Genomic DNA, 20144 nt, shown 5'->3' on the forward strand with positions numbered 1-20144 from the left:
ATATAGCACAATATAGGCTAACAAATTTAATGTAAACAAAAACTCAGACTTTCTTTGCTCTGCTTTAACATGTAGCTTAGATATAGCCAGTTTCTCACATTTCCGGCAGGAAATAAAAGGGGAATAGTCTCTTAACATTTCTCTCCATTTTGCGAGCCTGAAATTGAGACAAGAAGCTGCTGAATAAGATGGTGACTTCAGCTTTGTGACTTTTTAGTGTTTAACAGTTTCTCATTGCAAATTAAACATATCAGGAAACAAGCGGTAGTGCTTATAACTGCAAATAAGTCTATTATCAATCATTGATGTTCATCTTAAATCTTTCTCTTTGCCTTTTCATTAGCTACTAGCTCAGCATGACTGTTGTCTGTGTTGGTATGTGACCAGCAGTCTGTGCGCTGATCTTCAGGGGTAAAGGGTGAATAAGCAGTCATGCATTAACTCCAGCATTTAAGATAATTTAGTGTTAAATCTGTGTTAGAACGATCATCAGAGCTTTATTTTACTGCAAAGGAAGATAATTTTATTTTTACCTGAAAATGTAATTCTGCTGTAGGGCCGTAACAGGGCAGAAAAAGAGCTGCACGTTGATACAGGGAAATATGTTGATTTTTATGACATCTCAAATGTGGTAAATTCAAAGCAGGCTATTTTTGCAGCTTAGTTTACATATATGGACTAAGGAGTGAATAAACTTTAACAATGTTTACATACTGCATAGTTTTTTTTGTTTAATAAATAAAGTAAGGACAATTCACTTTTTTCTTTAATTAGCATGTGTATGTACAATACAATTCAGACATGACTATTTTCCATATGTTTAACCTAAACCGCTGTTGCAATATACAGAGATGTGATGTGTTATGCTTTAATAATAATAATATTAATAATATATATAATACTATATATACTACGTTTAATACAAAAACCTGATGTTTAAATTCATTATTCATTAATATATATACAAATATGTGATAAACCAGGACAAAAATGTTTGCGTCCAATCAGTTTCGGTATTGAGCAGACTAAACCATGTTATATATCAAAGATCTACATCATGCGATGATCAAAATGGTAGTACAGTATGTAAACATCATGGTATAAGTTTGTGTTGTGCTTCTCCATCAAACTTCCAAAATTTCGGCAAATTAATTCAGGATGGTTTGATGTGAAATGATGCGTTGTAGAGAATTTTTAGATGAGAGTTTTTAAATGTGATGCTGATAACAGTAAAATAGTGATAAACACTCCCTGCCATGAATGAGCTAAAAAGATCTTTTCTAAAAACTATTGTATAGACAGTGTCTCAGGCATTAGGCAGCGCAGTCATTACCACTCTATGGAATACCTTTCTTTGAAGGAGGCATTTAACGCTGCAGACGTTTGGCTCCTATATGAACTGCTTGTTCACTGTGAACAGTTTCTACACAACCAAGCATTTCACACCCAACTGCTCTGAATGACTTTGTAATGACTGAACAACGCATAAATTTGAAAAAGTCGGTGGGCTTTCCCTTCCCTGAGCTGTTCCGTTAAAGTTAAGCCCTCCGCTGTTTTGAATAACGGGATGCAGTGCCATCTACCGGTGGGTTAAAGTATTGCACTACATCAACTTCATCCACTTCAAAACGTTGCGCACTTCTAAAATATACCTTAAACGACAGTAGATTTCCAAAGGAAATGAACTATGAAGTCAACTACATGGACTAAACGATGAACCAGGTGGTAAAACGCAACAAAATAGCTGAAATTGTGCTAAATACGCCTCTATGTTAGTTTTATTGCAGAGTCCACTTGGCGGCGCTTTGTACATCCCCGATGCTCAAAATGGCGACTGTAAGCAGCAATGAAGCTCAGGACGAGAAAGAAATGCTGCTAAAGAAGGAAGAAGGGCTGGAGATGCTGGCAGAACCAGAGAGCACGAAAAAGAAAGAGTGCAAACTGGTTCTGTATCACTGGACTCAGTCTTTCAACTCGCAGAAGGTAAGATATTTAGATATTTACAGTCAGCTTGACTGAGGGTGCTCTGATGATGCTGCCTGGTGAATGGATGTCCAGTCAGAGCAGGATTTATTCACAGTAAAAACTGGATGATAAGTTAATGACCCAGGCTTACAATCTCAGTGTTTTGCGTTTGCTCGACGTAAATGTGTTAGGTTACATCAGCTCTACATCCCTACAACATGACATCAGCACCGTTATGCTTCTTTCAAATTATCCCATTTGGCCATCATTGTGCTGATGTAATATGTGGAAGTGATGCACACATTAGATTAATGTCAATCTAAAGCACCGATTCTTTCCTAGTTTGGCTCCACGCCTTTATATTAAAAGAATATGAGATGAAGTATTTAAGCTGGAAGCAGCTGGATATTCAAGCACCTTCAGACAGTTTCCCAAAGTTAAATTGGAAGTCAACCTGAAATCCATCAAAATGCAATGACTTTTGTTCTGGCTCTTAAAGGTCTTCTGATTTCTTGATGATGTCACTGTCTACCAAAATAATATTAAGTAATCATACCATGTTTGACCTCCCCTCCCACCATCCCAACCTATCATGGAGAGAAAGCTCTCAGCTAGCTCAGAGACCATCCCTTATACGAGTGGCACTCAAATACGTCCTGAAAATGTGTTATGATTTGCCATTTATAAGTAGTTACTGAATAATTCATATTAGATGCTGAATAGTTTTAGTAGATACTGAAAAATGTGTAGTAGTTACTCAATAATTTATAGTAGATACTGAACAATTTATAGTATTGGCTGGATACGTGATAGTAATTATCGAAGAAGTTATAGTAGTTGAATATTTCATAGTTGACGTAATTTATAGCAGTTACTAAATAATTAACAGTGGTTGCTATATAAATATTAGTCGCTGAATAATTCACAGTACATACAAAATTATTCTGGAGGGATGCTGAATCATTTTTTGGTAATTACTAAATAATGAACAGTTGTTACTATAAAAAATATAATTGTTGAATAAATTATAGTAGATACTGAATAATATGTCTTAAAATCTATGACCAAATAATAACATCACATTCACAGCATTTAGCAGACACTCTTATCCAGAACAACTTACAATTTGATCGTTTTTTTTTTTAACACTGGTAGGCCAAGGTGGTGTTGGGAGTCTTGCCCAAGGACTCTTATTGGTATAGTGTAGGGTGGTTACCCAGGCAGGGAATTGAACCCCAGTCTCCAGCATGGAAGGCAGAGGTGTTACCCACTACACTAACCAACCATCAACCTTTAGTTATTAAGGTACCTCATGGTCCATAGGCTGAGTTTCTCTAAAGTTATGTCTAATGGTATACAGACCTTTCCAAGGACATCCACATTCCTGAATAGTTCCAGATAATCACTCTAGTAAAGTTGGAATTTAACTGATATATTTTTTACACCCACCTTACTTTAAATCATTATTCTAATCACTCGTGGGCTGTTGTTTGTGTTTGTTAAAGGTGAGGCTGGCGATTGCTGAGAAAGGTCTGAAATGTGAGGAGTATGACGTGAGTTTGCCGCTGAGTGAACATAACGAGCCCTGGTTCATGCGCCTGAGCCCCACGGGAGAGGTTCCTGTACTCGTCCACGATGACCAGATCATCTGTGAGCCCACCCAGATACTGGACTACCTGGAGCAGACCTTCCAGGATGGTAAACATGCTACAGTTAAAATATTGCGTTATGGTGAATAAGATCATGCTTGTGATTTGGTCACTTGGAAAGATTATAACAGATTTTAAGTGTGGAAAACCATGGAGCTCCAGTCTGTGAGATCTGCTCTGCAGTAGACAGTAAAATGAACAAGCTTGTTAATGTAACATGTTAACAGTGTGGAATGTAGTCATCAATATACAAACCAAATTCCAAAATTCCAAGTAGGTGAAATGCAAATCAAAGCAGTGTTTTATAAATCTACCTTGACCTGTATTTGAACAAAAACAGTACAAAGATATGCAACATTTTATCCAATCAGCTTCATCATAAATAAATCGTAAATATCTGCATATTCTGAAATTGATGTCTGCAAAGCGTTCAAAAAAGTTGTAACAGGGGCTATTTAAGGCTAGGAACATTGTGAAATGTTCAAAAAACATCTTAAACAGGTGATGCAATTACGCTTGGATACAGGAGGAGCATCCAACACCTCTGAAGGTACCATTAATGCTGAACACATTTTGGTGCACATACGTTGCTTTAGATACATTATTGCTTTTTTCAGGGATGTTGATGCTTATTTCAGCATGACAACAGCAAGAAACATTCAGCACTTGTTACAGAACATGGCTGCATAATCAGATTACAGGTCAAACAGAATATACTGATCGTTGCTTTTTGTTGTTTTATAGTATTTCACATAACTTTTTTGGAATTGGGTTTATAAATAATTCAGTAATGTTAGAGGCTAACACACTTATTTAATGATATGGCAATTATATTTATATCTGACAACATGCAGCTATAGGGTAAGACACTGTTAATAACTGAATTATGATCATAATGATATCATTTATCACCAAAATTCTGCAGATTATAACTGTTACTTTTAATAATGGCAGTTTCTTCCACCAAAAAATGTAGTTCCAGCGACTTAGGGTAAAGCAGCAATTATTGTTGCTGCCAATGGAACAAGTATGGTGAAAAAGCACGCTGTTATGCAGCTGTGTGGAAGGGACTAATTGGTTAATCTAGTACTCTTGACCCGCGACCCTGAGGGAGAAGCGGCTTAGAAAATGGATGGATGGATGGATGGATGGATGGATAGTACTCTTGACTTTAATCATTAATACAAAGATATAATCTCGTGGAAAACTGGTAGTCATAGAAGAGTCTCATTACAATTGCATGCCATATTATAAATAATTTTCAAGGGCAAATAATATTTTTTCAGACATCCCCATCATTTATTTTTTTCCGTGAAACCCACTGTTTTATTATGTTTATGTTGTTTTTGTTTCTTTATGTTCATTACACATCAGCCAGAGTGTTTCTTTTAGGTCATTTTCTGTTGATGACGTTTGTGTTGGCTTCCCCATTTTAAGTTCAGCATGTGCAGAAATGTGGATAAGATGACAGAAAACACAGTGGTGAGTGTTGATGTTGATGTTTTGGAGAATAGCTTTATGAAAGTCTAGTTAAAATGTTTCTCATGAACATTAACAGCCATTAACACTTTCCTTTTGTACCTGTTTTTGTTATTGTCCTGTGAATCAGAGAAGACTCCGAGATTGATCCCAGAGTTGGGCAGTACGTACTATCACAGAGTTCAGCACTACAGAGAACTGCTGGACTCGCTGCCGATGGACGCATACACTCATGGCTGCATCCTCCACCCAGAGATCACTGTGGACTCTCACATCCCGGCTTACGCCACCACACGCATACGTGGTAATGCATAGAACTTATAATAAAAATATAGATTTATTTATATATGAGAACATTTTGCACTGAAATACGATAAAGGCCATGAAACTAGGACACAGGAGCAATGCTTATAGTTACTGCTGTAACGGGCATATATACAGTGCCCTTCACAAATACTGGGACTGCTGGTAATCATGAGCAAAATGAGCTGCAAAAAATATTCTTTATTGCTTGTCCTTTTCATCTTTCAGTCAAACTAACCTTTATTTGAAATACAGTGAGAAAAAGAGATTAAGAGATAAATATTTTTCTCCACAGTTATTGGCACCCCTTCATTTAATACATTTAATAAGTCTTTTCCTATAACCCTTAATGAGACCAGAGAAAACATGGCAAAGGATCTAGATTATCGAGAACCTCTCCAGATCCTTCAGATTCTGAGATTCACTGTGGACTCCCCTCTTCAGCTCATCCCACCGGTTTTCTATGAGGTTCAGGTCGGGACTGTGGTGGCCGTGGCAAAACCTTAATACAATGGTCAGTGAAACATTTTTGTGTTGATTTTGAGGTGCGCTGTCGGTCATTGTCCTGCTGGAAACTAGGCCCAGATTGAGCTTCCTTTCTGCGGCAATCAGGTTTTGATTTAGTACCTACTAATACCTGGTAATTGATGGAGACTGTGATACTATGTATGAGAATAAGTTGCCCAGGGCCACAAACAGCCACAGCATCACAAATCCACCACCATACTTCACAGTGGGGATAACATACTTTTCTACTTGGTTTTATGTCCATGGCAAACTCACTTTATGTCCTTGGCAAACTCACTTCTGGTGCCTGTTGCCAGAAACTTCTGTTTCTTCCCACTTAACTTCTTCCCCACTCAGTCTGTCCCACTCAAAGTTCTAGTAACATTTGGAAAGTGTATGTGCTTGACTTTGTGAGTTCTTGACAGCAAACACCTCCTTCTGGCAACTTTTCTTTCAGTCATTATACCTTAAGTAAAGGCTAGATTTTTGCTAATATTTTGAATGAAAGATAAGGTTAAATAATTAAGAATATTTTTGCAGCTCATTTTTCTCACAATTGCCAGAGGTGTCAATAATTGTGGAGGGCACTGTATATTTTAAAATGTACCATAAGTATGCATGTCATATACATTTTTTATCCCACAGTTTGGTCTATTAGGAGCACATTAATCACATGAATACATTCAAAACAGATGTTTGATAACTAGAATGTGTGATTTTAATGCTAATGCTACTGTTCCATAGTTTTATTAATATAACTGTGTACAGTCAGGTTTTAATGGTGTTGCTCAATAATGAGATAGAATTAAATGGAAAAAAGCTCAACCGAACAATGTTTTCTTTGCCACAGCACAGATTGGTAGTATGGAGTCAGAACTGAAGAAACTGGCTCAAGACAATCCAGAGCTTAAAGACGCTTACATCGCAAAACAAAGACGCCTAAAAGTAAGTACTGTATCTCTTTAGTGCTGTGGCAAAAAAATGATCATTTCTTGACCAGCAAGCCAGACTGTGTGAATAAACTTGAAATCTGTTTTGACCTGTTTAGACAAAGCTGTTTGACCATGATAATGTGAAGTTCCTGAAGAAGATTCTGGATGAGCTGGAGAACGTTATGGACCAGGTGGAGACAGAGCTGCAGAGGAGAGCAGAGGAAACACCAGGTAACGCAGCCCATACGGAAATCTAGGAGTGTCCACACTTCATCACGAAGTTGATTGCTTAGTCAAATTATTAGGCAAAGTCTTACCTTGTAGTTTCCCTCAGCGGCCACTTTATTAGAAACATCTACTTCACTGGCCACATTAGGAACTCCTTCAGTGGTGGTCCTAAGGTGGTCCCTTTGCAATGATTAATTTGTTAGAGGGAATCTGGTAAATTTTCCAGGAATAGATGGGTTACAGTCTGAAATTTTCTCTCTTTCTCTACCCTCTCTCATTCTTTCTCTCTTCTGTCTCTTTTCTCTCCCTCTCTTTCACTTGTCTTATTCTCTCTTGTTCTCTTTGTCGCCTCTCTCAATTTCTTGTTCTTTCTCTGTTCTCTCTCCTCTCTTCTGTTTTTTCTGTTTCCCCCCTCTCCTTTTCTCTTTGTTTTCTCACTTTCTCTTCTTCTCTCTCTGCTTTTCTCTCTGTCTCTCTCTCTCTCTCTCTGTAGAGGAGGGCAGTCAGCAGGCCTGGTTGTGTGGGGAGTTTTTCAGCATGGCTGACGTTTCCCTTGCCGTCACTCTTCACCGGCTGAAGTTCTTGGGTCTGTCCCGCCGCTACTGGGGCAATGGCGCCCGAGTCAATCTGGAGACTTACTACGAACGAGTCCTTGACCGGCCCACTTTCCGCAGGGTTCTCGGACACGTCAATAACATCCTGATATCTGCTGTGCTGCCCACAGCATTCAGAGTGGCCAAGAAAAGAGCCCCGTCCTTTATAGGGATGACTGTACTGATCGGGATGCTGGGAGGTGCCACATATTTCGCTTTTCACTATTTCAAAAGGCGCCTGCTGGTGTCCTGAAGCAGCTGCAGTGATTCACTCACTACCATTTTACCTAATGGCCTCATTGGTTTAATTAGCAGTCCTATGCATACAGTTGTGAAGAATGTTGCACATTAAGCACTTTTCACTCATAAATGACCCATCAGTGCTCTGCCCAAAAATGCGGTCTTTCATATTAACCGTTTTCTACACTGGACAAGTTTTAGAGATGGTTTGCAAAATCCCCATTCATCCCAGGGATCATGTGACAATTTTGTTGAGTCTGACAGGATTGAGCACCCCACCCATGCTCACAAAACAATTAAATCATGGTCTGTCAAAATGTGAGGGTTTTGTTCTGCTTCCAAATGAAACCTTTATTCAGTTTGCTGCTGGTAGGCACACATTCTTATGGTGGTCCACAGCAAAATGGGAAAATTCAATATCGGCATGAATTCTGGTTCATCTAGAGGCTTGCCAAGTTTCCTGCTTTAAACTTAAACTCTTTTTCAGGTGCTCGATCGTTTTTTTGATGCACAATAATGCCAGATGAGCAATAAAATGATTGCATTTGATGGATCAAGGATCATATTTTTGTGGTTGTGCTAGGCATAAGCCACCTCCATGCGTCCTGATTATACATTTTATCAAGAATATATATAGATAGATTTATTTAGATAGATTTTATTGTGTGTGCTAAAGAAGCTAGTAAAATATGTTGGCTTTTTTGGCACTAATGGGAGCAAACATGAAAGAGTGGCAGCATCCTTGCCAAATTCCTGACCAATCAGAGAACGCCCACGTGTATAATTGGGTCCAACCAAATTAAAAAGATGCAATTTTACAATGATTCAAAGTCAGTGTGGACATTAGAAAACAAATTAGCTGTGGAAACAGCCTTAGTATCATAATATTGTAACCTATTCTAACAGTGTGGCCTTTCACACACATGCAAAGTGAATACCATGAATTACTCACTCTAAATGTAGGTATTGTGATATAAACGGAGTCGTGTTCTACAGTTTCTCACTATGTTGAATGGGATTTTAACAGTGTTCTGGAAAGCTTGTCCAGTCTAGCAGCAGTACATATGAAAGAACACATTTGTGGATGGAGCCTGGAGAGGATAATTGAGCATGTGTTTCAATAGAAGACAGCAGTTAACAGTCAAATGGGATAAAACCATCATGGCTTTTAACAGCTTGGTCAGTTCTGCTTTGTGTGCCATATTCTTTAATGTAAAAGGCTTCTTTTGTTTGCACTGGTTTTCCATCTTACTTTGTGGTGACACTGTATATAAAATGACTGTGATCTTATGTATGCTTAAATTTAAATGATTTTATATTATGACATAGAATACATTTCTCTGTCACTCTTGTTTATTGAGGATAATAGATACACATTACACATCAGTCTGTATGCTGTATTGCATAAATTAAATATAATAAAATACATTTTAATGTTACGGAGGTGTTTCTGTTACTGAGTAAATACAGAATGTAATGTAGCACAGATTGTTATATAACTACACATTCAGAGTTCAACAGAATACTTCCATCCATCCATCCATTTCCTAAGCCGCTTCTCCGTCAGGGTCGCGGGGGGATGCTGGAGCCTATCCCAGCAGTCTTCGGGCGGAAGGCAGGATACACCCTGGACAGGTCGCCAGTCCATCGCAGGGCTCAACAGAATACTTAATAATAATTAAAAAAATTTGGCTGATGATGGCTCATTACTGAATACTCTGTCCTGAAAGTATTCAGTACTGTACTCCCTTTCAATACATCAAAAACATATTCTGAATAACTGACACACATTGAATCACATACATATCATTGATTAATCGGTCAACTTGAGCTTTAGCTGGAACTTCATTGATTGTAAAGAAGCCGTTTGTTGAGTTCCTCTTTAGAGTCTGACAAGTATGTTTGCTACGTGTCATCTGGTGATGTTAAAGTAGTTAGAAAGCAACAATTGATAGTGTTGATAGTGTAAAGTTTTCTCTAAAAGTATTCTCTAAAATTTTTAAAAGACAGTGTATATATATATATATATATATATATATAAAAGAAAAACAAGTATCTCCAAAATGGTAACTTTATAGGAAGGGGCAAGAACATTACTTTCAATGTAAGTTAATGTAAAGAGAATTTATTCCAAACAATTTTGGAACATTTCTATTAGTCCAATAGTCAGGAAATTTTCAGACAGTGTAAAGGGCAAATGCCACATTCAAATGCTGTAGAAACGTAAAAATCAAAAGAAGCGATGATATACATAAACACTACATACTTGATAGTTCAATGTAAGTACTACAATATTACAACATGCTATATGACTCTTGCATTTGAATATATATGCAAAACCTATATATAATATTATTCTACATTTGTTCTATGTATGTGTTTTAGATACATATTAATATTCATAATACATTTGCAAAATTATTTTCAAACTGAAAAACAACTGTGTTGATGTAATATACTTTATTCATGCGGTAGTTATGTACACAATTAATTAAAGTGAACTCAATGTATCATTTACATTCACTGCACAGTAAAAAATGAAACGTAGGTTTGCTGAAGTCAAGAGAAAAAACAAAACCTATGTCACTGTCCAGTTATTAATGCACATACAGTAAGCATACATACATACATAAGCACAGAAATATATAAAGGTGAATCATACCAAGAAAATGTAATTGGACTGTACTTTCTACCTAGGATGACTGCATGTTTTTAAACAGGACAAATGTCCTGTTTACTTAGGGGCATTTTGTAATGAAACAAGATTCTGTCTGATTGCAGTTTGTCACTGTAGTTTGGTTTATTATTAGACTGGATTCAAAATGCATTCTTGACTACTGAACAGAATGACTAATTATCTAAATACCTCAAATAATTGCCTAAATACCCCATTTCTGTAGCCATTTGGCCTATGGCCACTAGGAGGCAGTAGGTCCATAATTATCTCTATAATGCTCTCTGCTGGTTTGCTTTATCCAGAGTCAGTTTAAGGGCGATCTGGCCTAAACTGTCGATGCCCACAAGCAAGTCCTCAGAGAGCTAAACAGCTACAAAAAACAACAACAACAAAAAAATTACTGGATTACTGGTACTAAGTGCTGATTGGTTAGCATTGCTGCTACACAGTTCTAATTGGTTGTCATTACTGCTACCAAGTGCTGATTGGTTGGTGAAACTACTACTGAATGCTGACTGATTATCATTATTGCTACTGAGCGCAGATTTGTTATCATTACTGCTACCAAGAGCTAATTGGTTGGCATTACTGCTACTGAGTAGTGACTGGTTGGTATTACTGCTACTAAGTGCTGATTGGTTATCATTACTGCTACTGAATGCATATTGGTTGGCCAGTAATGCTACTGAGTGCTGTCTTGTTGGCTTTACTGCTACTGACTGCTGATTGGTTGGCATTACTGTTTCTAAGTGCTAATTGCTTGGTGAGCTGATCAGCTCATTGGCTGAGTAAAGCGGTTTGTGCATTTGTGCACTAATTACATGAGTGAAAATATAACACTGTTTTAAAGTCCTATAAGTGGTGTTATAACACTCAAAATATAACAGTAGTTTTGCATAAAAATGTACAATTGCTCCACATTTATTGGGACTCATTCAGGTGCGTCCTCTAGTGTCCGACAAACCCAGTGGGCAGTTTCCTCATTGTTCCTTCAGTTAGAGTTATGTTCAGCATAGATTGAACCACAGCTAAACTGTGCACGTGTCCAGTCACACAGCTGGCTAAACAAACCACATGCCGGATTCACGTGGTTTATAGTCTATTGTTTCACTGATTGGACTCGACATCTTGCTATTCCGTTGTTTAAAATTCAACAGGTGTTTTGCAGTAATTGGATGAGGTGCTCCTCATCATCCAAAATGTGGAGAGCTTATTTTTCCATTGCAGTCTTTCAGGAATCTGAATAATTTTATTAGAGTTGGTGCAGATCCAAGAAAGCCACATACGCTTCACAGCCATACGGAGAGAAGTGATCTGCAGGGTGTAAATCTGAAAGTTCCACTAAACCTTAAACTAAAGAATAACAATATGGTTCAAACGTCGGCCAAAAAAGGATGCTGCACTAAAAGTCTGAACCGCATGAGAGTTTTCAGGGCAGAGTCACATACAGCTGCTTTTCAATCCCATAATAACTCAAACACAGACTGTAGTGAACCTTGAAAATGTCAATATTTCTCACAAATGATTTGAATGTTCTGCCACCAGAATAAAGTTATTGTGTTATTAAATCTACTTGATACAACTGCAACTCAAAGAGGAATCATCTTTAAAAAATTTTGCATAATAAATGGTTACAATGTAAACAAAGCCATTTAGAGTGGTTTGGTGTGAAATGCTCCGTTCTAAAGAAACTTACCGGACTTGTTCAGAGTGGTGGTGAAGAACCAGACATCTATCTGTCCACCTCTGAAAGCTCCCTCAAAGAAAGTTATTACATGAAACGTTTACAATACTTTTGAGATACAGTTTTGGCCTAAGATGTATTTCTAAACTCAATTCAGGGGGACGATACATGCAGGGTCCTGCGAGGCAAAATAGTCCCCAAAGAAAACTTTTTTTTTTCAGATTTTTCACCATGTTCCCATCATCAACATTACATATAAAACCTCAGAGGAGGTGTACCAGTTCCCTGGTGGTCTGAGATGGCTATATTTGTGTTCACACAACCTCTGGCTTCTTTCACAATTTCATGTCAATTTCAATTATGCAGATTTGAAAAATAAATCAGTTAAATTAAGTTAAATATAGTCAGTTAGCCAAGATGTTTAGTGTCAAGAAGTTTGTTTGGTTTTGCACTGAAACTTTAGACTTGTGCAAAAGTCTAAAAAGTTTGAGTGCACACACACATTTTCTAAGCCACTTTTCCTCCTGGGTCATAAGGGGTGCTGGAGCCTATCCCAGCACTCACTGGGTGGAAGGCAGGAAACATTATGGGCAGGTCACCAGCCATAACAGGGCAGATATACAGACATTCACAAACAGGGCTAAAATAGCATCTACAATTCACCTGACTACCCATCTTTCGACTGTGGGAGGAAACCCATGCAGACACGGGGAGGACATGCAAACTGCACGTAGAAAGAACCCTGGTCGCCCGACCGGGGGAATAAAACCCATGCCCCTCTTGCTCTGAGGCAACAGTGCTACACACTGCACCAAACTGCAGCAACTAAATTGAAATTATGCTCTAAAATGCACACTACTTTTGTTCCCTGTAGATATTACATCAATCTATTTTCACAAGGCTAATACAGCTAACAAGCTAGCATGAATATAACAAGATTTTACAGCAACAAATGAGCATAACTGCATGCCTAAATCATTAGATTCTTGTTTCAAACCATGTAGAGTTGTTCAGTAATCTCTAATACACTTGAGTATGTGGCTTCAGACTCTGTATGACAGTTTTCAAGAAATATGGACTGAAGTATGTTAGCAATAAATGTTAGCTAAATAGTAGTTTCTTGAAACCTGAATTTAATATCCTAAAGATTTGTATAAATTAGATTTTCTGTTATTCCTTTGAAAGAGGGTTCACTACTCTAAATCTGGATTTTGCTGTTAAAAGGAAAAGGATTTCGATAACAAATGCTGTATAGCGGCAGAGAAACTGAAAGTAGTGCAAAAAGTGAGGCAAAATGGCCAAATGTTTATCTGCGGTTGAGTTGGAGCCATTTTTGCTGATGCAGTCAGTTTGTTAGAACTACTGCCCAAATCCAAACGTGTATATTCAGCAACCGGTTTCATCTCAACAATATGAAAGGTCCAAAATCCAATGGCACTTCCTAAACGTCCCAACACACCTGGCTTGTTTGAGTATATTTCTTATGAGATATCAGCTTGCTTGCATAATATTTGCAATAATTACACTTTAAAAATAACCCAAATTTTGAGAAAGCTTTCAACGATAAAAGTAGCCTCCCACTAATGAGCTGTGCTTGCGTAGCTTGAAAGAGAGCAGAGAATTGTAGTGTGCTGTAATGGACCTGTATAAGTATTCCTTCTGTTCACATTTGACTAATAAAACACATTGCATGAGGTAGCCCTGAACACATACACTGTCAGGGCACCACCTACTGCCAGGATGACAAATACTCCATGTCAGGCATAACATAAGTGGTCAGCATGACTTATTGTGAGGTATATAGAGGCACAAAATCCCCCTGTATTGCTGAACACTGCAGATAGCTATTTTAGACAGCTGTTGTGCTCAATTCCGCCAAAACAGAATCCCTTCATGGGCACACGTGACCTGCAGCCACGTAAAGGATAGATTGAGAGATATTTTTTATTTATATAGTTTCAAATATTAGATCACCTTATCACTGTAGATCCCATATAAACAACCTAGCAACACTCTAGAAACCACCTTGGTCACATTAGCAACCCGAGATACCACAGCAACCAGTTAGCAACACCTTAAAAATCACTTAAGATACCATAGCAACAACATACCAACATCCTAGCAACCACTGAGAATACCATAGCAACTTCCTAGCAACACCATAACAACCACCTAGCAACACCCTAGCAAAAACCTAAAACACCACAGTAACTGCTTATCACCACCCTAGCAATCAATTGCAAATTGTTGATCACTCTGCATTTTCTTCAGGAAATGCACTTTTCTAGCAATACCATATTTGGTTTAAAAGGGGAATTCCACCATTTTTTTGAAAGTTCTGCATAATTTACTGGCTGAGATGTACACAACTGATTCATAATGTTTTGGTGAGAAATGTTTGACTATAGGTACACCTACCATCCAAGGGTCATGATGTCTACAACACACATATAGCCATTTTATCCAAAACCATGAATGTACCTGTGTCTCCTGAGTATTGATGGTGGTAAATCGAAAAAAAAATCTGTTTGCTTAACAACGACCTGAATGTACCCCTCTGTCATGAAAGACTTTTATAACTTTATGTGAGGAGCTTTTAGGATGTCTGGTTCCTATCACCACTACTGTAAACAATTTTGTCTCATTTCTCTATAATAGAGACTTTAGAACAGCACATTTCAGACCAAACCACTATGAGCTACTTTGTTTACACCTTTCCTTCTTAATTATGCCACGGTTTTCATTAAAAAAAGAGATATGGGGAGGCATCAGATTTTAGACTGACACAAAAGGAGCAATACTCAATCTACTTTGAAGCAAAGTAGGTGTCCTCTACACTGTCTAGTAGAAGGGGAAACTGCCTTGCAGACAGACGGTGAGGAGGGAAGGAGAGAAGAGATTTTGGCTCGGATAGAAAGGTAAATATCATCCCACAGCTCAGAGCAGCGGCTGTCCAGTCTCAGAGTGGGTGGGGTTCATGGAAACTTCCAGGGAGATTTGTCAAGGCAATACATGCTGAGAGAGAGGGGTAGGCAGAGGATCCTTGTTCTCCATTGCAATGTGTGAATTACACAGTGTTTAACTTTATCCCTGTTAATATGGCTACAGACTTTTTTCAACTGATCTCTCCAGGCTCCGCCCACAAACGTGTTCTTTCATAGCTACTGTTCTGAGTTTGGACAAGCTTTACAGTACACTTTCATTGGGTTGAAAATCCCATTCAACCTAATGAAAAACTGTAGAACAGACTCAGTTTATATCACAATACCTACATTTAGAGTGTTATTCATTCAACCTAATGAGAAACTGTAGAACAGACTCAGTTTATATCACAATACCTACATTTAGAGTGAGTTATTCATTCAACCTAATGAGAAACTGTAGAACAGACTCAGTTTATATCACAATACCTACATTTAGAGTGAGTTATTCATTCAACCTAATGAGAAACTGTAGAACAGACTCAGTTTATATCACAATACCTACATTTAGAGTGAGTTATTCACTCAGCCTAATGAGAAACTGTAGAACAGACTCCGTTCATATCACAATACCTACATTTAGAGTGAGTTATTCATTCAACCTAATGAGAAACTGTAGAACAGACTCAGTTTATATCACAATACCTACATTTAGAGTGAGTTATTCATTCAACCTAATGAGAAACTGTAGAACAGACTCAGTTTATATCACAATACCTACATTTAGAGTGAGTTATTCACTCAGCCTAATGAGAAACTGTAGAACAGACTCAGTTTATATCACAATACCTACATTTAGAGTGAGTTATTCATTCAACCTAAGGAGAAACTGTAGAACACAACCCAGTTTATATCATAATACCTTACTAATAATAGACCTTAGTATGTAATATAGCTGGAATTTTAAGGGGTTCAGTTATTATCTCATAGAAATTCAACAAAACATGTAATTTGACCAAACATTTGCATATGACTATATGTAATTTTTTTATATTTTTGTTAAATCACAAAAAGAACACCCTGTGTAACGCGGGAGCAAGGAGGTGGACGCATACGCTGAGATAAGTGTCTTTTATTATGGGCAAATCCAGGGTCATGGTCAAAACGGTCCAGGTTCAAATGGCTAATATGGAGAGCAGGAGGGACAGACATGACAAAATGAACACAGAACTCCAAACAGACCACAAATAAACAAAACTCTTCAAACAACACTTACACTTCGACCAGTACATCCAACAAACCGCACAAACAAACAACAAACAGTACAAAGACCAGCGAATGCAAAGGGTAAACACGGGGCTTATAAAGGAATAATGAGGGACAGGCAGAAAACAGGTGGCGACAATCAGGGGTGGTCTCACAAAACAAGGGGCCGGACTAGGAAACCAAAACAAAGCACATGTGGACTAGACCAAAACAAAACACGAACACATGGACAGGACCGGGAGGGGCCAATCGTGACACCCTGTTATGTAGTTCAATTTTCACCTGGACAGGGGAGTGAACAATACATTTCTAAACTTTCATAATGTCTACATATTACATTTTTATAAATCAGTTTCCCCGTGATATGGGCTCTTTAAAGTAACTGGCTCTGTGTAAAGGTATTCTGAGAAAAAGCCTTTCTTCCAGAAAGCCTTTCAGACTGTGTTTTATGGTATTTGCTGATTGGACAGTTCAGACTGTCCCACTCTGTTGGCAGGAGAGTCCAAATGGCCCTCCTGCAAAGTTTGCACATAACAGGTTTATGATAAAATCTGCTGCCATGGTCCATTTGACCATGCGCTTCTCAAATGTTTAGACAGGCTCAGCATAAACACGAGCGTTGAGCTATAACACTGTAATGTCTTGCTTTGCTTTAGCAAAGCCAAGCTCACTAGCTCATTTTATAATGAATATTCTGGTAACCTGAGATGGACAAAACTTACAAAGTGTCCAACTATTGCACAACCATTTCATTTCAGTTTTATAAAACTCTGAATAGGGAAAGGAATATTTTTTTTAAGGAGAACTCTATTAATTTTTCAGAATCCCTGCACGATTAAATGGTTAAAATGTAAATAAAGTCATTCAGAGTGGTTTGGTGTCAAATGCTCTGTTCTATAAAACTTGCCAAGTCAGAATTGTGATGACAGGAACCAAACGGCCACCTCTAAAAGCTCCTTCAATGGTTATGAACATGCTGCCTGATGACATAGACTTTGTTTTATGATAATTTTGAGAAACATATTTTTAAAACCATTCATGATCTACAAGCTCTCTGAGTACATGCAGGGTGCTGTACATGCAAGGCAATGTGAAAAAGGTTATGAACTGGACTGAAATTATTGCCCAAAACTGAAATTCAAAAACATGTTAAACTGAAAATAAAAGCATTTGTTATGCATAATTTGCAGTTTTATTTATGCGTTTAATTTACTGTAATGCTGGCAGCAATCATTATGTTGGGAAAGAGAACTGAGAGAGCTGAAAGAACGAATTTAGTTTTAAACAACTTGTTAAATAAAAATGAAATGTTTAAAGTTGTAAAATTATGAAAATATAATATGTCATGACAAAGCATGTGAAAGTGGCCTTTGGAAGTGCCAACTAACAGTTTGAAGTTTCTCCAGCAGGGGGTGCTATTAGCACACAAATTGCTTGGGTGTTCATCCTTTAAAGAACAAACTGCAATGAACCCACACCAGAAGGATCTAGCAAACACACACATTTTCAGTAACAACTTTCAAAACCAAAGATGAAAAAAACTAATTGCCAAAATATACTGAGTTACTCTATTTATGCGAATTTCATTAAAGAACTTTAGTCTAACCAGCATGTCAATTAAAGAGTGTATTGATTGCAGCTTTTAGTTACACTATTTATTCGCTGATAATGCAGTTTGAATGTGTTTGTGCTTACCGGGACAAAACACAGACAGTTTTAATCATTATTTCTCATTTTCATCACCATACAGATTGTTTGTGAAGTGACAGATTTTGACACCTCATTGTAGACGGTTTTAGTCTTTTGCTTCTTTTCAACCAAACCTTTCTGCCTGTTTTCTTTTTGTGCCAACAACTGAAAGTGCCACTGCAAATTTTTAGTGGGCAAACTTTAAACCACAGTGACCTTCTGCCTACCACAACCCTCAAAAACCACACCTCTTTCACCCTTACACTTTTTGGAGATTCCTTCATCTCTCTTTAACTACCCTTCATTGTTTAACTTTCATGGTTGTTATCATTATGCCTTGGTTTGGAGGTGGCAGCATTTGCGTAACTGGCCAATAGCCACACACTGAGAATGTGATGGGCAACTAACACATGTAGATATGTACACTACAGTATTTGCTAGGCACATGCCATTTGTTCCATGCCGTCTCTATTCATTTATATAGGTCCACATTAGAAACCATGCATTTCTCTCTTCCTTACTCTCTCTGAGAATTGTCAATAGTCCTCCCAATGGCTAGTCCATTCCTGTATTTAGGCTAATAGAAGATGTCCTTCTGATGTCTATCAGTTTCTCTGATAAAGGATTAGCATTAGGCTAGCATTAGTTTCCAGCATGCAGTATGGCACCACTGAGAGGAAATCAGTGATCTTCCCGGAGGAAAAGTTTGTTTTATTGCTAATGGGGGCAGTCGTGGGCTGGAGGTTAGGGATCCAGCCTCATGACCGGAAGGTTGCCAGTTCGATCCCCAGAGCAGACAGCATATGACTGAGGTGTCCTTGAGCAAGACACCTAACCCCCGAACGGCTCCCCGGGCGCTGCGGATTGGGCTGCCCACCGCTCCGGGCATGCCTCAGCGATGTTTCTTATGAGGTGCTGATTCTTTCAGGCTCCCTGACCGGCTTTGAGTGTGTGTGTGTTTAGTCTCTGTGTCTCCTCACACTGCTCTGTGAATACTCATGTGTTTGCTGCACAAACAGGCCGAAGCTGTCAGTGCTGAAAGGCTTTGATCTAGCAGCAATCAGGGCATATGAGGATGCAGATCCACCACACTCCAGACCTATTTCAGCACACATGCCAAAACTGGTCTATATTCTGTATTTCTTTTGCTTTCATAGCTACTGTTGCTGGGTTGGACAAACTTTACAGAACAGTTGTGAAAATCCCATGTAATATTACGAGAAACTGTAGAAAGTAATTATAGTTATATCACAATACCTACATTTAGAGCGAGTTATTCATTCAACCTAATGAGAAACTGTAGAACACGACTCAGTTTATATCACAATACCTACATTTAGAGAGAGTTATTCATTCAACCTAATGAGATACTGTAGAACACGACTCAGTTTATATCACAATACCTACATTTAGAGTGTTATTCATTCAGCCTAATGAGAAACTGTAGAACAGACTCAGTTTATATCACAATACCTACATTTAGAGAGTGTTATTCATTCAACCTAATGAGAAACTGTAGAACAGACTCAGTTTATATCACAATACCTACATTTAGAGTGAGTTATTCATTCAACCTAATGAGAAACTGTAGAACAGACTCAGTTTATATCACAGTACCTACATTTAGAGTGAGTTATTCATTCAGCCTAATGAGAAACTGTAGAACAGACTCAGTTTATATCACAATACCTACATTTAGAGTGAGTTATTCATTCAGCCTAATGAGAAACTGTAGAACAGACTCAGTTTATATCACAATACCTACATTTAGAGAGAGTTATTCATTCAACCTAATGAGAAACTGTAGAACACGACTCAGTTTATATCACAATACCTACATTTAGAGTGTTATTCATTCAGCCTAATGAGAAACTGTAGAACAGACTCAGTTTATATCACAATACCTACATTTAGAGAGTGTTATTCATTCAACCTAATGAGAAACTGTAGAACAGACTCAGTTTATATCACAATACCTACATTTAGAGTGAGTTATTCATTCAACCTAATG

At 37.9% G+C, this 20144-nt stretch overlaps 1 protein-coding gene across 1 annotated transcript; it reads left to right on the forward strand.

The window, feature by feature from the left end:
- The first annotated feature begins 1640 nt into the window (after window positions 1–1640).
- gdap1 (ganglioside induced differentiation associated protein 1) lies at window positions 1641–9335 on the forward strand. Its single transcript, XM_017696226.2, has 6 exons — window positions 1641–1983; window positions 3471–3663; window positions 5224–5397; window positions 6754–6848; window positions 6952–7066; window positions 7557–9335. The coding sequence occupies exons 1-6, from the start codon at window positions 1819–1821 to the stop codon at window positions 7907–7909; spliced, it is 1095 nt and encodes a 364-aa protein (XP_017551715.1). The 5' UTR covers window positions 1641–1818; the 3' UTR covers window positions 7910–9335.
- The last annotated feature ends 10809 nt before the right edge of the window (window positions 9336–20144 follow it).

The sequence above is a fragment of the Pygocentrus nattereri genome, chromosome 24 (genome assembly GCF_015220715.1).
Source record: "Pygocentrus nattereri isolate fPygNat1 chromosome 24, fPygNat1.pri, whole genome shotgun sequence".
Taxonomy (NCBI): Eukaryota; Metazoa; Chordata; class Actinopteri; order Characiformes; family Serrasalmidae; genus Pygocentrus; species Pygocentrus nattereri.